Genomic DNA, 22,754 nt, shown 5'->3' on the forward strand with positions numbered 1-22,754 from the left:
GAACGGGAAAGACTAGAGATCTCTTCAAGAAGATACCAAAGGAACATTTCATGCAAAGATGGGCTCGATAAAGGACAGAAATGGTATGGACCTAACAGAAGCAGAAGATGTTAAGAAGAGGTGGCAAGAATACACAGAAGAACTGTACAAAACAGATCTTCACGACCCAGATAATCACGATGGTGTGATCACTCACCTAGAGCCAGACATCCTGGAATGTGAAGTTAAGTGGGCCTTAGAAAGCATCACTACAAACAAAGTATAACAATTAGGCACTAATTATTTGTATGTCTTGAACAAGTCTCCATTTACCATTTGACTTTTTTTACACCCAAAATAGGAGTGTTGTATGGACTGTTACAGGGAATTAACAGTCCTTGTTCCTTTACATTTTTAATGATTGGCTTTAACCTGTGTGTGCTCAACACACAGTTTTTCCATCAGCCCACACTTTGAGATTTACATTTTGTTCCACCAATGGGAAAGAAACAGAAAGCTCCATATGCATGAAAACAGAAGCCTGGACATTGCTTAGTATATCCCTCCCCAGAAGAGGTGAGGGAGACTTCAGCACCATCAGAAACTTGTGAGAAAACAGCACAGAGTCCCAGTCACAGCTTAAAGGATGACTGAAATTATAGCATACGACTCGTCCTGACAGTCCCATTACAGAAGTGGACTGGGAGGAAAGCGGACCAAGGTCTTCAGTGACCACAGAGAAATTTTCCTCAGTTTCCAAAAGAAATGGACAGATTGGCCCTTCACAGTTATTAATACCTGGAGTTCCTCAGGTGTAATTAGGAGGGGAGCTTGTGCAGGGACCCAAAGCACCTTCAGTGACGATTATCTTGAGAGTCCAGCCCCAGGGGGCTACACCTCAGAGGGCAGTCTCTTCTCCAGTATGGTCTTTGCAGACCAGACATGGAGCCGAAGGCAGCTTAGATGCCTGAGGACAATCCCGCTTGAGATGCCTCTCCTTTCCACAGTAATAGCAAGCCCATCCCTTTTTACCTGGATCCCTCTGGGCATTTTGCTCAGGCTGTTTCAGAGCAGGTCTAACAGCCATTGTTGGGGCATCAGTCTTCTGACTGGCTCTTTTTTCCTATTTTCCTCCTCATCTTCTCTGCCATAACATACTGTCTGAGCCAGCTGCAACAGTTTTTCTAAAGACTGATTTGGTCCGAACACCTGTTTTAGTAACTTATGGCAGATATGTGGAGCTGATTGAGTGAGGAATCCATTTTTTAAGATAATTTCTCCATCTGAACTTTCAGGGTCAACATCAATAAATGTAAAGAAAGCCTCCCTTAATTACTAGGATTTTAGCAGGAGTTTCCTTCTCTCCCTGTTCTATCTCAGCCAACTTACCATATTTAAAAGTCAGTGAGCACTCGCTTGAGTCCTGCAAGAATACATCCAGCAGAGGGAGTCTGTTATGGGAACTGCTTGGCTCCAAGTAGGGAGGAGGGCTATTTCGTGTTCCCACTTTCTCCTTACTTAAGCCATTCTTTGCCAAAAGTAGTAGCTTCCCCCAAAACTCAAGCTCTTGAGTCAGGAGTCAGTGTCTGTCCCAAAACATGTGCTACATCTCTCCAAATAAGGTCATAAGGTAAAGTTAGTCCCATAAAGCCTTCCACATACCTTTTGGATCCTCTAAATAGTCTACTGAGACTGAGGCAACCCCTCCTAGAACCCTGCCCTGATTCTCAGCCTGTTCATTTGGGAGCCTCAGATACAGAGGCAAAGTAAGAGAACAGGAGGGAGCTGTAGGTTTCACACCCAAATCTGTACCCTTGGGACACAAGTCTGGAATGTCTCACAGACAGATAAAGAGCAAGACAGATGGCACTTGTACCCGTTTCTCTTGTTTTCTTCAGAACTGGTCTACTTGTAAAACAGTCTTGTAGTTAAGAGACACTTCAAACGGCCAGGATTCCCCATCTTTCACAGGATACCATGACCATTCAGTATCCCAGAAGAAGATCAGGCATGTCTTTTAACCTCTGAGGATCAAACTTCTCCCAGCATTAAAAAAAAAAAAAAAAATATTTTAAAGGAGTCGTTCTGGAACTGCTGGCTCCCATCTGTTAGAGAGAAAAAGCGACAACCACAACCATGGTTTTTCCATCAGATGCGTCCTTCCCTGCTCTAGATGGGGCTGTACACAGACTCTCCACCAAAGCGTTCCTTCCCTGGTCAGACTTTGTCAGTCCCTCACCGACGCAGGCATCTCCCTCGTCCCTCTCGGTTCTACCACTGAGGCGGGGTGGAGACGCAGAAGGGGCAGACCTGATAGGATCCCAGGCTGCTGTGGTCCCACACCACCAAAGCCTGTGTTTATGGGCCCTCTTCTCTGACGCCACCCGGGGTGGAGCAGAGTTTTCCCAGAATGTTCCCCAAGCCAGGGCTCCAGGGGAGCATCCATCATTCACATGCCTGTGTGCATTCCAGAGCACAGCCCTGTCTGCAGTAGAAGCAGTGAGTCATAAAGGGCGAACATCAGCCAAGATATCCTATCTGAGTGTAACCAGGCCAGTATATGCATACCCAGGAGGTGGTGGGGGGTTGGCCAGAGATTAGATTATATTGGGGGAAAACCCTTGGGGAATCAATCGCATATCAAATATGGGACTTTCTGCAGTCACCCTGATTTCTGCTCCTATGGGGTGGCTTTTAAATCATGCATTAATATGTGACTAGACCAATGATTCTGGGAAGAAGTCCTAATATTAGCATCTATTTCACAACCCCTCCTTGCCTATTAGGTGGCATCCCAGCCCTGGAGAAGGGCATGGGGCCCTGAGGGAGTGCAGAAACTTATCTCTTTGCAGAAGGACACGGCTTTCTCTATGAAACATTTGGGGTCCGGCCGCAGATCTCCTGGCAGGTGGACCCGTTTGGTGCATCCTCCACGACCCCCACCCTCTTTGCCCTGGCGGGCTTCAATGCCCACGTCACCTCCAGGATCGACTACAACCTGAAGGAGGCCATGCAGGATAACCAGGTGAGTGGTGAGCCGCGTCTACTCATCCACTTGCTCACCATCAGAACTGAAAAAAGCTGCTGTGCCTTTAGGGATGGTGATGAGCTCCCCGTGTCTGGGGACATTCAAGCCGAGTTACAGACAGCCTGGCTGGCAGGTCCTGGCAAAGAGTCCTGCCCTAAGGAGGGTCAGATGAAGGTGCAGACAGGCGGCGTCTGGAGGGCTGATTCCTCCACCTCTTGTGGCTTTGGGAGGTCAGGGGGAACCGTGAGGAGGGGGCAGCAGAGGGGGATCTTGACCTGAACCCCTGAGAGCAGCGGGGGCGGCGAGGAGACTCAGGCGGGGCCTGGGGGGGAGCCGGCAGCCGTGTCGCCCCTGGGCCCTCACTCCCTTCCCTCCGGGATTGCAGCAGCTGCAGTTCGTGTGGCGAGGGTCCAGATCCCTGTCGGCACAGCGGGAAATCTTCACACACGTCCTAGATCAGTTCGGCTACTGCTCGTGAGCACCTGCCTCGGGCCAGTCCCTGTCCCAGCTCCCTCCCTGGACCACCTCAGCCACGCCCCTCATGGCCGGCCCTGAGGACACGCACTGAGCACCCATCTTACAGAAAGAACAACTGAGGCCTGGACCTCCAGCCAAGGTCCCGCGGTAGCAGCTGTAGGGCAGCTGGAGTGGCTCAGGCGATTGAGTCAAGACTTCCAAGTTCTGGCACCAGCCCTCCTGTGGGTTGTCTGGAGGGAGGCCGTGGGTCCAGTCCCCTCTGCCCTCTGTTCCTGGGAGGCCATGGGTGGGGGCTGAGCCCCCATGAGTAGGGGAGGTGGGATGAAGTAGCAGCTGAGAGATGAAGGAAGGGGGACTCACTAGCAAGTTCTGGGTGCTCTGTAGGATCAGGGTGAGGTGCCCAAGTGCCCACAGGGCTCATACGGGGCATCTTCTGTCCACAAAGCTCTCATCTACCCACCACCGCACTGTCCACCCCCTGACGGGAGACAGCGGCCTCGATGCTCTGGCCTGCCTGAGCCCTGCCCGCCTCCCCGACCTGGTGCTGCTGCCATGTTCAGGGCAGGACCCCCTAATGCTCCTCTCTCTCTTAGTGAGGGATTTAACTGGGATGGCGAAGCCATCTTCCCAGGTACATCCCTGGAAGACATGTACCTCCAAATGCAAACCCCTGTCACGGAGGACAGCATCACAAACTTTACCATTCTCCTGGTGAATAATGTGTTTACTCGAGCCACCTGGTTCCGGACACCACACGTCCTCTGGCCCTGGGTAAGTTAGGGTCCCTGGCCCTGGTTCCTCAACTCTGTGCAGGTACTGCTCTCTTCGATCTGACCCCAGCACTTGGCTCCAGCCAGGATTGTGTGTCCACCTCTAACCATTCCAGTGTCCATCCAGGCAATGGGTCACCCAGCCCTGGCTCAGTCCTCCTTCCCTGCACCCCGAGTCCTCACCCAGTCTACCAGCTTCTCCCCCCTCCCTGGATCATCCCCACAGTCTCCGCCTCCAAGGCAGCCCCTCCTTTACACAGGCTCCAGCTCCTCCCCAGCTCTCCCCTCCTTTCCCCTTCTCAATGCTGGGAGCAGAGGCCTCAGCCTGAATCCTGGCTCCCTACTCAGGGGCTGTGAGACTTGGGACCCTCTGAGCCTCACTTTCCTGAATTGTGAAATGGGCGTGATGACAGGACCTGCTGCATTGGCTGAATTTGTCTTATCATGAAAGGCACCCTCATGGGACAGTGCGGGACACCAGTCAACATAGTCGCAGCTAAACTGGGCGGAGCACCTGCTGTGCTCCCAGAGGAGAGAGCTAGTGAGCCCTGTGGAGGGCTTCAGTGTCCACCATGGGGAGAGGGGGGCGGTCGTGCAGACGAAGAGATGCTATCCCTGTGGAGGCTGGGCTCTGCACCCAGAAGGGCTGGGCATTGCTTCTGTCCCCTGGCTGCAGGGATGTGACAGGCAGTTCTTCAACGCCTCGCTGCAATTCGCCAACATGGACATTTTAATGGATTACATCAATAGTCACAAATTGGAGTTCAATTTGTCAATGGAGTATGCCACGCTCGGCGACTACTTCCGGGCTGTGCACTCTGACCAAGTCGCCTGGCAGGTCCGAGACCATCGCGACTTTCTGCCCTATTCATCGGGTAGGAGCCTCTGGGGGTAGAGGGGGATTCGGTGCAAGGGAGATGTCACCAAAGCAGTGGCATGTGGTTTCCCAGTCTCCTCAGCTCTGCCAGTGGAGCCCACAGGGCCACTGGTGCACAGACAGCCCTACCTCACCCACCTGCCTAACGTGGATTGCCTAGGGTGTGGACAGATACAGGCGAGCTCAGTGCTGTCCACTGTTCCTTTGCCGGTTCCTTTCTTTCACAAGAGAGGCTTGAGTGATGTCCAGAGGCAGCCATGGTTCCCAGCGGGGCACTGGCGGGGGTTGGTCATGCCCCTTGGGGACTTCGTCACGCCATCACCTTGGTGTCCAGGGTGAGGAGAGTGGTTTCAGGGATCTCAGCTCCCAACGGCCCTGCCAGTCTGCTCCCATGGACAACCAGAGGGACCTGGTGGAAGGCATGCCTCTCCAGACCCTGATTTTCCTCAGAGGCACACGGGGCAGCCAGCACTCCAGCCCTTCCATTCTGTGTCCTGACTTCTGGGCCCTCATCCCTCTACATCCTCCTCTGAAGTCCTCCAGGGCCCCTCCCACAGGCCATCCCAGGGGCCCAGGTGCTCACTGGGATTCTTTCCTCGTCACAGTCCTTCAGCACTTGGGCCTCTCCAGTCCTGCCCCAGCCCAGCCTGACCCTGCCAGCTGCCCAGGCCTTCCAGGGATCTCATACCATTGCTGATCTGGCTGGACCAGGAACCCTGAGATCACCCGCTGGCCTAGGCTGTGTCCCTGGGGACCCAGGCAGATCCATGCTGATCTATTCTTCCTCAGCATTTCCCAAGTGGGGTTCAGGGGCCTCTAAGGGCAGGCCCTCCCACTGACTCCTGGCCTTTTCCTCCTAGACATGCATCACGCCTGGACTGGATTCTATGCCTCCCGAAGTGGGCTCAAGGCACTGGCGAGGCGAGCCAGCAGTCTGCTGTACGCTGGGGAGTCCATGTTCACACGCTACGTGCTGTCGGCTCCCCACCCATACCTGGACCCGGCCTGGGGCCTGCAGCAGCTTCAGCAGCTCCGCTGGGCAGTCTCCGAGGTAACACAATGCCTCCCAGAGACAGGACAGGATTGGCTATTCCGGGGCTGTGTGCTTCTCCCTCCCTAGGTCAGCACACCTCCCTGTCCCTCGTCACTACAGGACTCTTTTACAGATGAGAACACTGAGGTCGCCTTTGGTCACAAGACCATGCATGATGAAGCTGCCCCAAGGCTAGGACCATGGCCTGCCAGGGTCCAGCTGTGGTTCAGTAAGATTTAAAGCCAGACTGCCCCAGAGCAGAAAGGGCAAAGTGGAGCAGCATTGGTGTCCAACAATCCTGGCTGGATTCAAATCTCAGCTCAGCTCTATGAGCTCAGGATTTCCCTCTCTGAGCTCTAATTTCCTCGTTGAAAAATGAGAACTACATGCTCACTCAGGACACTAATGGGACAGTTGAATGTGATAATACACGTATGCTGGTGGGCTCTGTGGCCGACACAAAGGAAGCTGTTCATGAATCTCCATCTTTCTTTTTCCCCACTGTGCAGGAGGGAAACTGAGACCCAAGATCTCCTAAAGCTTGTCTCCTCTCCAGTCAGAAATGGGCCACACGGCCCATGAGATTCATACTCACTAAAGGGAATTGCTGGCCGGACCAATCATTGTGCAGGGTGTGATGGGATTGATTTTAGCATCCATCAGGGTGGGCAGACACGTGGCTTCACCTCATGGGGACTCAAGTTTCCCTTCTGGGAAGAGGAGACCATCCATCCTACATGGTGCAGATGAGTACCAGGCCATGTGTGGGGCTTGTCTGAAGCAGGTTATCAGCACTTATGGGATGACAGGGTCACAGAGGGTAGCTGGGCAGGGTCCTTTCCAGAAGTCTGTTTCTGTCCAGCATCAGGGACACAGCTATGTGTTTTCCCAAGGTCAACAACACTTGGACAAGATTATCAGCCGCTCTAGCCTCAGATTCCTCTTCTGTAAAGAGGAAGGACGGAGAAGGCAATGGCACCCCACTCCAGTACTTTTGCCTAGAAAATCCCATGGATGGAGGAGCCTGGTAGGCTGCAGCCCATGGGGTCGCTAGAGTCGGACACGACTGAGTGACTTCACTTTCACTTTTCACTTTCATGTACTGGAGAAGGAAATGGCAACCCACTCCAGTGTCCTTGCCTGGAGAATCCCAGGGACGGGGGAGCCTGGTGGGCTGCCGTTTATGGGGTCCCACAGAGTCAGACACGACTAAAGAGATGCAGCAGCAGCAAAGAGGGAGGAATCCCCAATTCTCCAGCAGCACCTACTGAGAGGGAAGCGGAGTCAGGCCCCTGTGGGCATCAGGACAGCAGGTGCTGAGCAGAGGCTGGCCTGACCCCACTCTTGTCCTGCTCCTGTGGGGATCCAGGTCCAGCACCATGATGCCATCACCGGAACTCATGTCCCAAATGTGGGTGACATGTTTGTGGAGCATCTGAGCACCGGGATGCAAGGGGTGCACAAGCTGATGGCCTCCATCATCCAGGACAGGTCTCCAGAGCACTCAGGTAAGCGAGGCCCCTGGGGGCACAGTGGGCCATGGCAGGTGTCCGCCCCAGTCTGGGAAGAGAGCCTGAGGGTCAGGGGACGGGCTAGGACACCTGAGCTTCAGACTCGAGTCCCGTCCAGGGGAGGCTCTCATTTTGGCATAAGCTGGGCAGTTGGCTTAAAGCTCAACATTCAGAAAACAAAGATCATGGCATCCGGTCCCATCACTTCCTGGGAAATAGATGGGGAAACAGTGGAAACAGTATCAGACTTTATTTTTCTGGGCTCCAAAATCACGGCAGATGGTGACTGCAGCCATGAAATTAAAAGATGCTTACTCCTTGGAAGGAAAGTTATGACCAATCTAGATAGCATATTCAAAAGCAGAGACATTACTTTGCCAACAAAGGTTCGTCTAGTCAAGGCTATGATTTTTCCTGTGGTCATGTATGGCTGTGAGAGTTGGACTGTGAAGAAGGCTGAGCACCGAAGAATTGATGCTTTTGAACTGTGGTGTTGGAGAAGACTCTTGAGAGTCCCTTGGACTGCAAGGAGATCCAACCAGTCCATTCTGAAGGAGATCAGCCCTGGGATTTCTTTGGAAGGAATGATGCTAAAGCTGAAACTCCAGTACTTTGGCCACCTCATGCGAAGAGTTGACTCATTGGAAAAGACTCTGATGCTGGGAGGGATTGGGGGCAAGAGGAGAAGGGGACGACAGAGGCTGAGATGGCTGGATGGCATCATTGACTCGATGGACGTGAGTTTGAGTGAACTCCGGGAGTTGGTGATGGACAGGGAGGCCTGGCGCGCTGCGATTCATGGGGCCGCAAAGAGTCAGACACGACTGAGCGACTGATCTGATCTCATCTGATTTGGGCAGGTGACTTCACTTCACTGAGCCGTTTCCTCTCTGTGACTGAGGAAGGCCTAATTCCTGCCTCCAACTAGAGGCAGGAAAAAATGGTAATGCAGTGTGGATGTTGCCAAGCACACTGCTTGCACAATTCAATATAAAACCTCACACATCCTGAAAGCTGGAGTGTTACTGTCCTCCCTTCATAGCTGAGGGCACACATGGAACAGAGATCGTGGAGCTGCCTAGGGTCACACAGGGAGGACGGTCCCCACACCCCTGAGCAGCCCAGGGTCACACAGGGAGGAATGGTCCCCATACCCCTGTGCTGCCCAGGGTCACACAGGTCGTAATGGTCCCCATACCCCTGAGCTGCCCAGGGTCACACAGGAGGATGGTCCCCATACCCCTGAGCTGCCCAGGGTCACACAGGGAGGAATGGTCCCCATACCCCTGAGCTGCCCAGGGTCACACAGGCAGGAATGGTCCCCATACCCCTGAGCTGCCCAGGGTCACACAGGGAGGACGGTCCCCACACCCCTGTGCGGCCCACCTCCACAGACAGGATGTATGCGTTCTTTTGACATTGCGGGCTTCACAGGTAGAGGATGAGTGGTCACCCTGTTTGCCTGGAGCTGAGGGGATTCACCCCTGCAAATCCTGGGCAATCAGAGATAGGTGTCTTCCCTGCAGGAGCATGTGGCCCGCCCACCCTCCCAGGATCCGCACTCACCCTGCTCTCTCTCACTGTGCTCTCCCCACTCTGCCTCACCCCTCACCTGCCCAGCTCTGCCCTCTTCTCTGTGTACAGTCCCATCTTACCTTCAGACACTGGAAGGGGCCGGGGTCAGGAGTGCAGCAGACTGGAATCCTGTCCACAGGGACTGGGGTCGGGAGGGGATGACGGACATAGAAAGGAAAGTAGAACGGGGTCCTTCCAGTGTCTGGTGAGTTCAGCCATTCCCATGAGCTCACGGGGGCAGCTCCCCAAGGAAGGGGCAGGTGGAGACCCCAGAAAGACATCCAGCCATGGGAACTGCCTGGGCAGAGGCCTGGGACTGGACAGTGTGTGCAGTGTTCACGGATCTGGGAGTCATTGGACGTGGTCATAGATGGTCACCTGGGGTTGGGGGTAGAGCAGAAAGAGAGTCCAGGTTCATACCAAAAAGGGCTCCACTGCTGACCTTGGTGACTGACCTTGACCCTCCAAGCTCCAGAGAATTGCCTGTACATTGCCAGCTCTCCAGCTTTGGCACCAGGCCGTAGGGCGTGGGTCACCTTGGACACCTAAGCCTTGGCTCTAGACCTCAGTCTTCTCACCAGTAACGCTGCTGAACAGTAGAGGTGAGTGAGGAGCTCAAGGACCCTCATCTCTAGGACATGCTCCCCCATCCCGCCTGGGAATCAGGACCCAGCTTGAACAGATGAGGAGGGGTTGGACATCAGAGCCCATGTGTCTGTCTGTCCTTCCCCTGGGCCTCTGCAGAGCTCGTCTCACCTGCCTCAGATTCTCTTGTTCCGAGGGGCACCAGGGGTGAAGGTTGGGTCAGGTACAGCAGTAGATCCTGTTCTCTGTATGCAGGCCCAGAGCCTGGGGGACACTTTGCAGTGGTCTACAACCCACTGGCTTGGACGGTCACCACCATCATCACCCTGACTGTGGACTTCCCCAAAGTCAGCATCACAGACGAGTCAGGCCTCCCTGTGCCTGCACAGGTAAGGGGCACATCCCATCTGTGGTGCATGCCCTGTTGCTGCCCTTGCTCTGCACGGGCCCCCCAGAAGTGGGCATCTAAGGGGAAGATGTGACACGCTGCCCTGACTGTGAGGAGTGTCCTAAGGATGAGTCACCATCAGGGTCAGTGGATCCACCCAGTGGACTGACCCTTCCCTTTGCGTATCTGAGTTGACCAGAATCCGCCTGTAATGCAGAGCCACAAGAAACATGGGTTCGATACCTGGTCGGGAATATCCACTGCATGAGCGCATGGTAACCCACTCCAGTACTCTTGACTGGAGAATCCCATGGGCAGAGAGCCTGGTGGGCTACAGTCCATGGGGTCACCAAGAGTCAGACAACACTGAGGTGACTTGGTGTATAAGTATATATGACCCTGTATAAATTTCTACTTCCCATGCGGAAGCCAGCAATAGTCTTCACTGTTCATCTTTATGGAGGTGCTGTCGTAGGCGCAGGCCCCAGCTATGACACCCACATCCTGTGTGGTCCCTGCTCATCTCCTTCCCAGACCTGGAGCTAGACTTGATTATAGAGGTGACCCTCCTGTTACCAAGCCAGCCCTTCCTTGGGGAGACGGATTGAGTAATGCCATTAGTCAGCCATTCAGCAAACACTCCTGAAAGCCTGTGCTGGGCTTGGTCCCAGATGAGTGCTCATCCCTGGACTTGGGAGCCATCCTGGGATTCAAGGAGCAGACACGGAAATGGACAGTTAAGGCCTGGGGTAATGACTAGGCAGCCAGGGCAGTGATCCTTAGCTGAGAGAGAGGGGGACAATTCCTCTATATCAGGGTCAGGGGAGGGAAGGGTGTTGGGTGGAGTAGACCCAACATGGAACATCTCCCTTCCCCACCCAAAGGCACCACCCACCAAGCCGAAATGCTCTTTCTTAAATACTACTGAACACCTAGTATGTGTCAGGCGTTACTCTAGGCACTGGAGGAACTTTAATAACCAAGTAGACAAAAGCTCCTGCACTCGGGGGGCTCCTATTCCAGTGGGGGATCCAGGCAAGAAGAAAATCAGAAAGTATAGGAGTGACAGATGACAATTGTGCTGGAGGAAAAGATCAGGACAGGTTAGGGGTGTGGGGTGCGGATGGGTATCTCTTTTAGTTCAGAGAAAGGCCAGGCTGGAGCTTGCAAGGAGCCACATGGGCTTGCTCATAGCCCCCCAAACCCTCCCACAAGACCCAGAAATGATACTTGCTCCCTAGAGACTGAAGAACCTCCTGCATGGACCCAGTGTCCTCATCCAATTCCCTTCCCTGAATCAGATGACGTGGAGCTAGAGAAAGGCTTGCAGGGTGACCTAGAAACCTCCCTCCTTGGAAAAATCAGAGGATTAAGAGACAAGGGAGCCCCCTCTAAAGAGGTGGAACACTGTGAGCAGTCTCAGAGGCAGGAACAGGAGGGAGTGTGGGAGGAGGGCAGGTGGTTTGCAGTAGAGAAGGAGGAAGAAGGGAGAGGAGATTGGACCCAGTTGAGCAGGGAGGGTGCAGGAGGGGAGCCCAGCTCAGCCCAGTGTTGGATGACCAGCTGTCTCTGTGTCAAGCAAGCACTCCATCCACCAGGTGTGTAAGCCCAGGATTTCCGAGGAGACTGAGGCACCTTCCATCCCTGACATCCATCATTCATCCCGCCCTTCGGGTCTTGCAGGTCCAGCGCTCGAAGGAGATGCCCTCTGCCTATGACCTGCACGTGCTGACCACGATCCCGGGACTCAGTTACCGGCACTACAGCATCCAGCCCAGCAGGAGTTCCCAGGAGGAAGCGGGGGCGCCTGAGCCCTTTGTGGCCAAAACCACGCAGTTTGGAGGCCGACTCAGGAGATACGGTGGGCAGGTGGGCGGGAGCCTGGTGCCTGTGGAAAATGGCTGCTACATCATCTTCATGGACCTGGACACCAACCTGATGCACAGTGTCTGGGAGAGGTGAGGTGCAGTCATTGCTGCCTCTGAGGCCAGGAGGACCCTGGGACCTGGGCATGTAATGCCCTACTTGGATCTCCATTTCCTCAGCCAAGGGCAAGGGTGTGATGGTGAAGCTCCCTGTAGTGCATCGAGCTCTATTCCTAAGTGTGTGAGTCTAGGCCAGGACACAGAAGCAGCCAGGACCTACAGGATCCAGCAGAGGTGGTCAGGGGGAGAGTGTGGGGAGCAGCAGAAATGGGGTGCATCCCCAGAACGTTCTGAGTCTCCCTGGTCAGGCTGGGAAAGGTGCAGTCAGCACTGTGGACTTAGGCTCCATCATGGCTCAGGACCCACACATCTTTCACCTTGATCAAGCCCTGGTGACTCGAACCTCCTTTCTGTCTCTTGGGACTGGCCTACACTGACGTATCATGCAATGAGATTATACCATATGGGGTCCTTGGCAGGCTCCCTTCTTTCAATTCTTGTCATGTTTCCAACTTTCAGGCATGTTGAAGGGTCAATGAGACCCCTCATTCTTCTTGCAGACACAATAACATTCTGTTGTACAGATAGACCACTTTCGTCCTGTTGAAGGGTCTCTGTTCATCCCTGGCTCCTGGCTGGCATCTCCATGGAGCCTCTGTGAGCCTGGTTCCAGCATGAGGATGACATGTTTTCTGTCATGATGACACGGCTTTCTCTTTCCTCTGTTTGCAGGCAGAGTAACCGAAAGGTATATGTGACCCAGCAGTTCATGGAGTATCACGCAAACAGTGATGTCTGGCAAGGCCCCGTTTCAGACAATTATGTGTTCACACCCAGTGGTACAGCAGAGCCAGCGTGGGAAGCTGTGATGATGGAGATCGTGGAGGGGCCGCTGGTGACTGAGATCCGGCAGTACTTCTACAGGTGAGGGCGGCCCCCTGGTTGTGCTCAGCACATGGAGGTGCTCACAGGCAGATGAATGGGGAAATGAGGGCCTGTCATGCTTCAGACACCCAGCTCCTGGACCTGGGCTTGGCACACAGTCCTTCCTCCATGGAAGTTCGATGAAGTCATGAGCTGGTCCACTCTGCAGTCCAGTCTCTGCAGTCCTGCTCTGCTTGCCTGCGCTGTGTCACCTTGGTGGTACCTAAGTCTAGAGGCGGGACAGGAGCCCATGGTGACAGTGAAAACGCAGGAGAGCAGTTCTTGTGTTTTCATTAGCAGGACAGACAGAGCCCCCAGGCATCGCTGGGTGCCCAGAACCTTCAGGGAACCGGGTCCCTCCTGTTCTATTGCCCAAGCAGTCTCCCCACCCCGCTGGCTGCAGGAAGGATGGAGGGAGGGAAACAGAAGGAGAGGAAGGAAGAAACGAGAAGGGCGGGGCATCCAGAAGGCTCCCCAGGCTTGCCCTACCTCTCCTGCTTCTCCTCCAGGGAGGTGAACGACAGTGAGCCCACGTTCACCATCTACTCCCGGCTGGCCCGTGGATCCCAGGGCTCTGACGGGGAGCTGCTCTGCCATCACATAGAGCAGGAGTACCGGGTGGGCCCCTTGGAGCTGAACCGCGAGGCCATCCTGAGGACAAGCACCAAGCTGAACACAGGGCGGGTCCTCTACTCGGACAACAACAGCTACCAGATGCAGCGCAGGCCGTACAGGAACTACAAGAACAACACCATCGCTCGGGTATGCCCTGAGCTGTCCTGGAGTGTGGCTGCTGTAGACCCAATCTTGATGGCCATTTTCCAGAAAGCAGGAGAGTTCCCTTAGGTCCAGAGCGTCTCCAGAGCCCCGCTGCCCTGAGTCTGCCCCTAGGGCCTGTGGCCAGGCTTGTTCAAACCAGGTGTCAGAGCTCTGGGGCCACCGTGGATGAGCTGTGTCCCTGAGGTCCCTTATGTGCACCACAGGTCCTGCTCGGTCAGATGGATGACCGACTGGAGGTTGCTTGAGGATTAAGCACGTGGTGCCTGTCTAGGCCTGAACGGGGTGTGACCCTCCTTGGCTGCTCAGAGCAGTGCCTCAGCCTGTCTTCCAGGGAGAGCGGATTAGGGGCTGAACTCCAAAATCAATCAGCTCCCAGGGTCTCACCCTCCAGAGGCATGACCTTGGGCGAGTCCCTGGGTGTCCCTGGGCCTCAGTGCTCTCCTGGGAAGAGAGCGACCTCCCCCTGAGCTGTGCTGAGGCCTGGGATGATCAGGGGCAGCACCGCGCTGGGTGCCTCCTGAGCCTTCCTCTAGTCAGTTGTCTCTTCTTCCAGACGGACCCGGAGAAGGGGGTGTGGCTCCTCCCTGCTCTGTCTTCCTTGAGCTTGTCAGTTCATCTCTACAGCTGGTCTTCACACACTGTGCCCTGGGCTCCAGAGGGTCCGGGGCTACCAGCCCCGGACATCTTCCTCCAAAACAGGAAAGGGCAGGGCTGTGCGAGTGTTTTCCAACCCAGACACCAACCTCTCTCTATTTGGGAACCCCTGGCTGGGGGCCATCTCAGGCTGGACTGGCACAAATGCCTCATTGTCTCCCCGCACCAGGGGGACCTTTTGGGCACATTTTATATATGGGGAAACTGAGGCTTGTGCAGGCTGGGCCCCCAGGGCATAAGGTCAGGAAACAGTGGAGCTGGATTGAATCCCAGTGTGTTCATCTCACAAGTCAGAGCCCCTCCCATCAGTACTGTGCCACCCTGGGCTGCTGCTGTGCCCATGCAGGAGGCTGCCTAGGGCCAGAGGGAGACCCCCGACCTGCTGGCTGACCTGGCCCACTGCCCCCACCACCAGCCTGCCAATGTTTCTGTCCACAGAATTACTACCCCATGGTGCAATCAGCCTTCATCCAGGACAGACGAAGCAGGCTGGTGCTGCTGTCCGATCAGGCGCACGGTGTCTCCAGCCAAAGGAACGGGCAGGTGGAGGTAGGAGGAGGCCCCGCTGGTCACTCTTGGGGACCCCAGGGCCCAGGCAGGCCCGGTCAGACAGTTGTCCCCTGCAGGTCATGCTCCACCGCCGGCTGGTGAACAACAATCCGGGAAACATCGCTGTTGACCTCACACTGAATGACACCTCGGTCGTCCACCCAGTGTTCTGGCTCCTGCTGGGCTCCAGGGCCCTCATCAGTGGCCTGCGCCAGAGGAGCGGGCTGGCGCTGCAGCACCGGCCCATCGTGATGCTCAGAAAGATGAACGGTGAGGTGGGGGTCCTTTCACTTCACCCACCATCACTGCCCCCAGGGGAGCCCACCTTCCCAGGGATGGGGCTGAGCTCATATTGGTAGCCAATGGTGAATGATGTTGATTTGTGATCTTGAAGAAGAAGATTTAGCTTTGGAATCAGGGCCCAGGCTTGATCACTCAGACCTTTTGTGTAGCTGAAGCTTCATCACACTGAAAAATGACAGAGAAAGCCTCTGACGTAGACGTCAGAAGGCGGAGGGGGAGAACCCCACCTGGTAGTCATATCAAGCCTTTATACATTTTTACCAGACCCACTCCCACAAGTGACATCTTAAATAGAACCAACAAGAGAGAGGTCTTACCAGACTGACTGCCACAAGTAAGTCTTAAGATAAGATTAGTCAGAAGGTACTTCTTAAGAAGGAGAAACATGTCCTGGAGCATGATACTTTTTTATTGTATAATCATGAGTATAGAGTTTAAAGAAAAACATACTCTTGAGCAAGATGAGTTGTTTTGTTGTGTAATCATTAGCTCTGGGCTTAAAGAAAGTTAGTCTTAAAGATTGCTGTCATAACACCTCACAGTTTAAGTAAAAACATCTTTTGGGTCTAAGACAAAGAAATGTAGAAAAAAAAAAGTTTGTCCATTCTTCTCCTCCAGGACCCTGGACCGCTTATCTCTCAGTACCTGCTAGGATCTGGGCTACTTCGGGGTAGGAAGGGACCAGAGTCCTCACATCCAGGCCCCTCACTTTAAATGTGGGCAACCTGAGGTGCACAGAGGTTCAGTGACTCGTTCAAGGTCATACAGCTAGTAGGTTCACAGCTGGGACTTACTGCAATGCCCTCCTTACCTCTGTTCCCTCAATCTCCTCTATTTCCTTCTCTGAGGACACTTTCTACTTCTTCCTATGATATATGTCACCATTCAGGTCTGGTTGCTCAGCATTTAAGAGACCGGCTTTATCTGAATTAAGTGCATTGTCACCAGGTGAGGGTGATTCTATTCTATGTCCTGATCTGCAAGTTTTATGAGTTGCCTCTCCTGAGGCTTCTATAAATTTCCTTCACTACAGTTGGGTAGCATAGCTAAATAGTTGAACATGAAATAGTTTAAACAATGAGTGCATTTGAAAGTATTTGAAGATGCTACAGTTAGAGAATCTTTCAAATTTTAGAGACATAAACACAAAGTGTGTATTTGTCATTCTCTCTACAGGCATACCTCAACATATACGCATTTCTTTTTTTTTTTTTTTTTTTTTTGAGCACTGAAGATACTGCATTGTCTACAAATTGAACGTTTGCTGCATCTTGCATGCAGCACGTTCATCTGCACTGCTCATTCAACAGCATTTGCTCAGTTCACACCAATGTATCACATTTTGCTATTTCCCACAGTATTCAAATATTTTTCATTATTACTATAATTGCCATAGGATTAGTGATCTTTGTCATTGTTCTTGCAGAAAGATTGCTAATCACTGAAGTCTCACCTGAGGTAACTTTTTTTTTTTAACAAGAAAGCTTTTAAAATCTAATGTATATATAAACTGTTTCTCTTAGACATAATGCTACTGCACACAATAGATTATAGTAAAGTGTAAACATAAATTTTATATGCACTATGAAACCAAGATACTCCTGTCTGGCTTTATTACAATATTTGACTCATTTCAGTGGATGGAGTCAAACCCACATTAATTCCAAATATTGCCTGTAATCCTTAACCTGTTTCCTATTTCTCATCACTTGCAGAAGTTCTGATGAGGGCGTGATTTTAGGTTTTCCCTGTTTGAGATTTAGGCTAGACTTCCAAAAGGCATTAGAAGAAGGCGGGTGGTAGCTGACGCGCTCACTGAGCATTTGCTGAGTGCCTGACACGCTGCAGACTGCTCCTGCGCTTGACCCAGCTCTCGTCCTGAAGGACTTCTCAGGGGCTCTGCTGCGGAACGAGTCACGGGATCCAACTTCAGGGTGACGGGGAATTAGAGGCCACGAGAGACCTGATGTCTGTACGTTTGGTGGAGTTTGCAACCCCAGACCGGGTGGTGTACAGTGATCAACTTTAAGAGATAACAGTTGATGTTCTCTTGTTTGGAAGTAAAGAGACTGAAGTGGCAGGTACTTGAGCCGCACGTGGGGAAGCAAGTGGAATGGAAGGATGAGCTGGACAAGAGGCTGGGGCAGGAGGGAGACAGGGTAGCTCTGGGCCTCTTGGGAGCAGGTGGTCATGTCCATCTCTTTTGGGACTGTCAGGAGCTGCCGGCCCAGCCATGCCTGTGTCCAGGGGCAGATTCCGAGGAGAGAGACGGGTTTGGCCAGCTGGGCTGGGATTGCTCCTGTGGCAGTCAGTGGTTCCTTCCTGGCAGCAAAGAGGATGTTGCCGTGGTGAGAAAGCTCCATGGCTGTGGTCAGCTCCATCCACGGTCCCGTCCATGGCTGTGGCCAGCTCCATCCACGGTCCCGTCCATGGCTGTGGCCAGCTCCATCCACGGTCCCGTCCATGGCTGTGGCCAGCTCCATCCACGGTCCCGTCCATGGCTGTGGCCAGCTCCATCCACGGTCCCGTCCATGGCTGTGGCCAGCTCCATCCACGGTCCCGTCCATGGCTGTGGCCAGCTCCATCCACGGTCCCGTCCATGGCTGTGGCCAGCTCCATCCACGGTCCCGTCCATGGCTGTGGCCAGCTCCATCCACGGTCCCGTCCATGGCTGTGGCCAGCTCCATCCACGGTCCCGTCCATGGCTGTGGCCAGCTCCATCCACGGTCCCGTCCATGGCTGTGGCCAGCTCCATCCACGGTCCCGTCCATGGCTGTGGCCAGCTCCATCCACGGTCCCGTCCATGGCTGTGGCCAGCTCCATCCACGGTCCCGTCCATGGCTGTGGCCAGCTCCATCCACGGTCCCGTCCATGGCTGTGGCCAGCTCCATCCACGGTCCCGTCCATGGCTGTGGCCAGCTCCATCCACGGTCCCGTCCATGGCTGTGGCCAGCTCCATCCACGGTCCCGTCCATGGCTGTGGCCAGCTCCATCCACGGTCCCGTCCATGGCTGTGGCCAGCTCCATCCACGGTCCCGTCCATGGCTGTGGCCAGCTCCATCCACGGTCCCGTCCATGGCTGTGGTCAGCTCCATCCCAGGCTCAGCCCTGGGCTCTTCCACCTGTACAGACAGAAACCAAAGGTGTGACACGGAGCCAGAGGAGCCTTTATTCTGGGGCAGACGCACCTGAGGGAAGGGTAGCGTGTATTGCTTCCTCGGGTGCTGGGCCCTTCATGCGCTGTCCACCCTCTCTTTCCGTCACCTGAGCTTCACCGTCTGCAGACCTTGTTTGTCCTCTTGTCTGGGAGGTGACTGTGAACAGCTCTGGGACCAAAGGAACTGAGACGCCTGTGTCAAGGGCCGAAATCCCAGGAAAGGCTCTGATTGGCCCTGATCGAATCACGTGACCCAAGCCTGACCAATCACTGAGGCCTGGGAACTGTAAAGAGATGGCGGCTCCAGCTGGAGTCCAGAGTTGAACAAAGCATCTCCTGGGAGAGAAGGGCTGAGTCCCTCTGGGCAGAGGCAGCAATAGATGACAGCACGGGAGCTGGCGTCTGAGACCTTGTTCACAGAGCAGGTCTCTGTGTGAACTCCCTGCAAGTTCTGGAAGAAATGGCGTCTTCTCTCTTGGCCCATCTCCCAGTCTGCAGTTTGAACTGATTGGACCAGAGATTCAAGGCAGGCTGGGGCTTTTGCACCAGCAAGTCCTTCAGGCTGCCTGCCATGTGGGCCACAGGTGGGAGGGAGTGAGATCAGATGAAGTGGGGGACTTAGTGTGGCAAGCTGTGAGTGTCAGGAGGAGAGTTGGGCCCAAAGCCTCTCCTTGTTGTCCATCTGCCTTTCAGAGATTGCCCCGCGTGGCTCAGGCTCCAGGCAGCAAGAGGCTGTGACGTTGCCCCCAAGTGTCCACCTGCAGATCCTCAGCATCCCCGGCTGGAAGTACAGCTCAAACCACACAGAGCACCTGCAGACTCTCCAGAAAGGTGTGGCAGGTGTTCAGGTGTCCAGACTCACTCCTGCCTCCACATGTCAGCCCGGTCCTCCATCCCATCACTGCACAGAGGGGCTCTCCTCAGAGTCGTCCAGGCTCTGTGAGGTCCTGCTTCTTCCAAGGTCTTCTCCTGGAGCCTCAGACACCGTTGTCCTGCCTGTATTTTGGGCTCAGGCATGACTTTGATGAGGTTCTGTTCATACCTTGAAAATGATTCTAATGTCAGGCACTGTGGATAGAGCCATGGATGACACAGGAAACATCCCTGGGCTTGGGGGGCCTCTGTCTACAGAGGGAAGCAGGCAGTTCATCGGAGAGCAATGACAGTGATGTGAGGAAGGTCCCAGCTGGGCATCACTGAGGGCTTCCTGGTGGAGGCAACACCTTCTAGAAATGAATAGGTGCTGTACCCCTTACCTGCCCCTTTAGGCTCTGAGCAGTTCCGTGCCCCAGCTACTGCTGTGTCCCCAAAGCCGCACTCAGGGCTTCGGATGTTCCCATATAAATGTCAGCCCAGACAGACAGCCCGACAGCCCAGAACAGAAAGAGGTCAAGGTCAGATGTTATCTTTATGCCTGATAAACTGGATCTTTGAAAGAATGGCTCACGCCTGCAGCCACGTGGCTTCCTGACCCTGACCTCCAGCATCCCTGCACCACTGCCCACCTGACACATCTGATGGGGTGGACGGGGTTCCCAGCAGCAGTAGAGTCATTTGGCTCCAACGTGTGTGTGTGTGTGTGTGTGTGTGTGTGTGTGTGTGTATGGCCAAGCCACTGAGAAAGCACTTCCTGGAGGCTGCTTGTACTGAAGTAAGGGAGACACGGGCTGGGCCAAGCAAGACCCTCTTCCCAGGGAGTGAGTAAGAAGCTGAGCGAGGGGAGCATTGGGGATGGCAGGAGGGCCGCCTGCCTCCCCAGGAACAAACAACCCCCGTATCATCATCACCTGCATCACCATTGCCATCATCTCCAGCATCATTTTCCAGTGGCAGAAATCCTTCCCTGATTCTCGAGCTCCAGTCCCTAAACCCATCACCTGAATGGAGACAAGAGACTTTGCAAGACCTCTTATGCTGCAGTAACAAGGAGCCCACACGCTCTCTGTCCTCACACAGCACGGTTCATTTCGACCCCTTGCTCTGTGGGATCAGCAGGGTGGCCCTTCTCATTCGTTCTCCAACGTCCAGAGATGGAGGCTCTATTACGACACGTTTCCTAGGTCCTGGTGGCATGACCTGACACATTACCTTTGCAATGGTGACTCATCTTCAGGGTTACAAGGCCACACTCCCCTTCACAGGGGAAGGGCAGGGAGAATCTTCCAGAGAACAGGAGGCTGGAGGGACAGGCCCAATGAGGACCTCACTAGTGAATAAGAAGGAAGACTTTCCAGACTTCAGCAACGGCCCCAGTGTGGGCGGTGGGGGGCAGTAGCTTTGGCTGCGCCTGGGGTGGATCCTCCCCCTCCTTCTTTATGCACACCAGCTGTGTGTCTGGGCAAGTGCCTGCCCCTCTCTGAGCCTTGTTTGGCTCATCTGCGAAGTGGGGCTGTGTTAGCTGCCTCCGAGGGAGGGTGAAGATGTGAAAGGGAGGTGAGAGTGTGAAGAGCCAGGCCGAGACTGTGTCCTCATCCCACCTTCCTTCTGTCCCTAGACCGAGAGCACGAGGCCAAGGCAGACCTCCGCCGTGTCCTGCTGCGGCTCCAGCACCTGTATGAGGTGGACCAGGACCCCGTGCTGTCTCGGCCTGTGACGGTGAACCTGCAGGTCACCTGCCCCTCCCGTGTCCCGCTCCGACATCACTGAGTCAGGCCCCAGGAGGAGGCACCCTCAGGAGACAAACCCTGGTGCCTGGGTGTTTGCTGGGGCGGCCCCACCTGCCTGCCACCTGCTGGGAGTGCTGATCCAGCCAGCCCTGGGGGGTCAGCTCCTCCTAGCCTCAGTTCCTCATCTGTAAAATGGGACTGCACTACAATGAATGTGGGGGATCCTGTCCCTGGGCCCTGGTGTGGCCGCCCTTCTTCGTCGGGTTCTCTGCTCAGATCTGCGGTCCGGGTGCTCAGCCCTCCCTGTGCTCTGTCCTGCAGTCTGTGCTGCGGGGACTGGGCTCCGTGGTGTCCGTGGAGGAGCGCTCACTCACAGGGACCTGGGACGTGAGCGAGATGCGCCGCTGGACCTGGAGCACGCGGGACCCTCATGGCCACAGAGGTTCGGGCACCCTGGTCCTGACCCCACCCCGGGTACCAGGCTGACCCCCAGACAGACTCCAGCTCTTCCCCTAAGGCCTGTGTGACCTGGAGCTGGCCGTCCTTCTCTGGGTCTCAGTCTTCCTGAATCAGCCACAGAAGGTTATACTCTAGGCTTCAGGTCAGTCTCCACGTGCCAGAGCTCCAGACAGGTTGTGTGTGTGTGTGTGTGCATGCACTTGTGTGTTCAAGACCACAACCCTCTGCGGCCTTGAGTGAGCCCCAAACTTTAGGTGCACCCCCAGGTGTTCTGACGGTTGCCCTGCTGTGCATTATGTGCACACACACAGACTGCTTCTTGCCTGGGAATGTTTGCCTCTGCTGTTCCTTCTGCCTGGAAAGCCATTGCCCCTTTATCTGGGCCTCCCCTGACTCGTGCCCCAGGTCCAGGGCTGAGTCAGGAGCCTCCCTTGCTCTCCCCTCTCCCTCACTTTGCTCTGTCCCATTTATCTCCTTTTTTGTCTACTGTACACAGCATAGTCTGGCTGCATAGGTAGGCACTTAGTCAATGTATGATAGACAGATGGATAAAGGGCTGGTTTGATAGAAAAAAAGATGGAAGGAAGGAAAAAAAGTGGATGGATGATGGACAGGTCAATGGTTGAGTGATGGATGGATGGAAAGAGGAAGGAAGGAAGGAAGGAAAGAGAATGCGTGAAGGATGAATGAAAGGAGGGAAAATGGATGGAACATGGACTGTTGTGTAGATGGAGGTTGAACAGATGGATAGGAGGATGCAGGATGGAGGCCGTATGAAAGGATGGAAGAGTGTGTGGTGGATGGTGGATGGAGGGAGGGATGGAGGGATGGATGCAGGAGCAAGTTTCATCCCAGGAGGAAGCCTAAACCCCAGGGTGTGTCTAAGGACAGCCTATTGAGATCAAGGGCAGGGCCCCCTCATGGCCTCAGTGAGAAGGCTCTTATGCACACATGCAGGGCCACAACCCATGGAGAAACAAGACCAAGCAGGCCCAGAGCCCCCAGTACATGCCTTGAATGTGCTGTGTCCTCAGGGGAGGCCAGAAATGAGAGGCCCTCCGGCAGTGCAGTCCTGTCAAGAGGGGTCAGCTGAGGGCTGCATCCACAGTGGGAGCCACAGACGCAACAGGAGCCGTGTTGCCAGGGGGATGCTGGGAGGAGGGGACCTGGGGAA

The 22,754-nt window shown here is 54.5% G+C and overlaps 1 protein-coding gene across 1 annotated transcript; it reads left to right on the forward strand.

Moving 5' to 3' along the window:
* The first annotated feature begins 1,956 nt into the window (after positions 1-1,956).
* LOC147370227 (epididymis-specific alpha-mannosidase-like) lies at positions 1,957-20,790 on the forward strand. Its single transcript, XM_086407313.1, has 16 exons — positions 1,957-1,987; positions 2,832-3,004; positions 3,393-3,481; positions 4,078-4,255; positions 4,931-5,129; positions 5,992-6,182; positions 7,534-7,672; positions 10,091-10,224; positions 11,907-12,181; positions 12,881-13,072; positions 13,582-13,834; positions 14,945-15,055; positions 15,133-15,325; positions 19,209-19,363; positions 19,784-19,909; positions 20,629-20,790. Exons 1-16 carry the CDS (start codon positions 1,957-1,959, stop codon positions 20,788-20,790), a joined length of 2,601 nt encoding a protein of 866 aa, XP_086263439.1.
* The last annotated feature ends 1,964 nt before the right edge of the window (positions 20,791-22,754 follow it).

This window comes from Bos grunniens, chromosome 6, assembly GCF_055505025.1.
Source record: "Bos grunniens cultivar Pamir isolate PY7600 chromosome 6, Bosgru_T2T1.0, whole genome shotgun sequence".
NCBI lineage: Eukaryota > Metazoa > Chordata > Mammalia > Artiodactyla > Bovidae > Bos > Bos grunniens.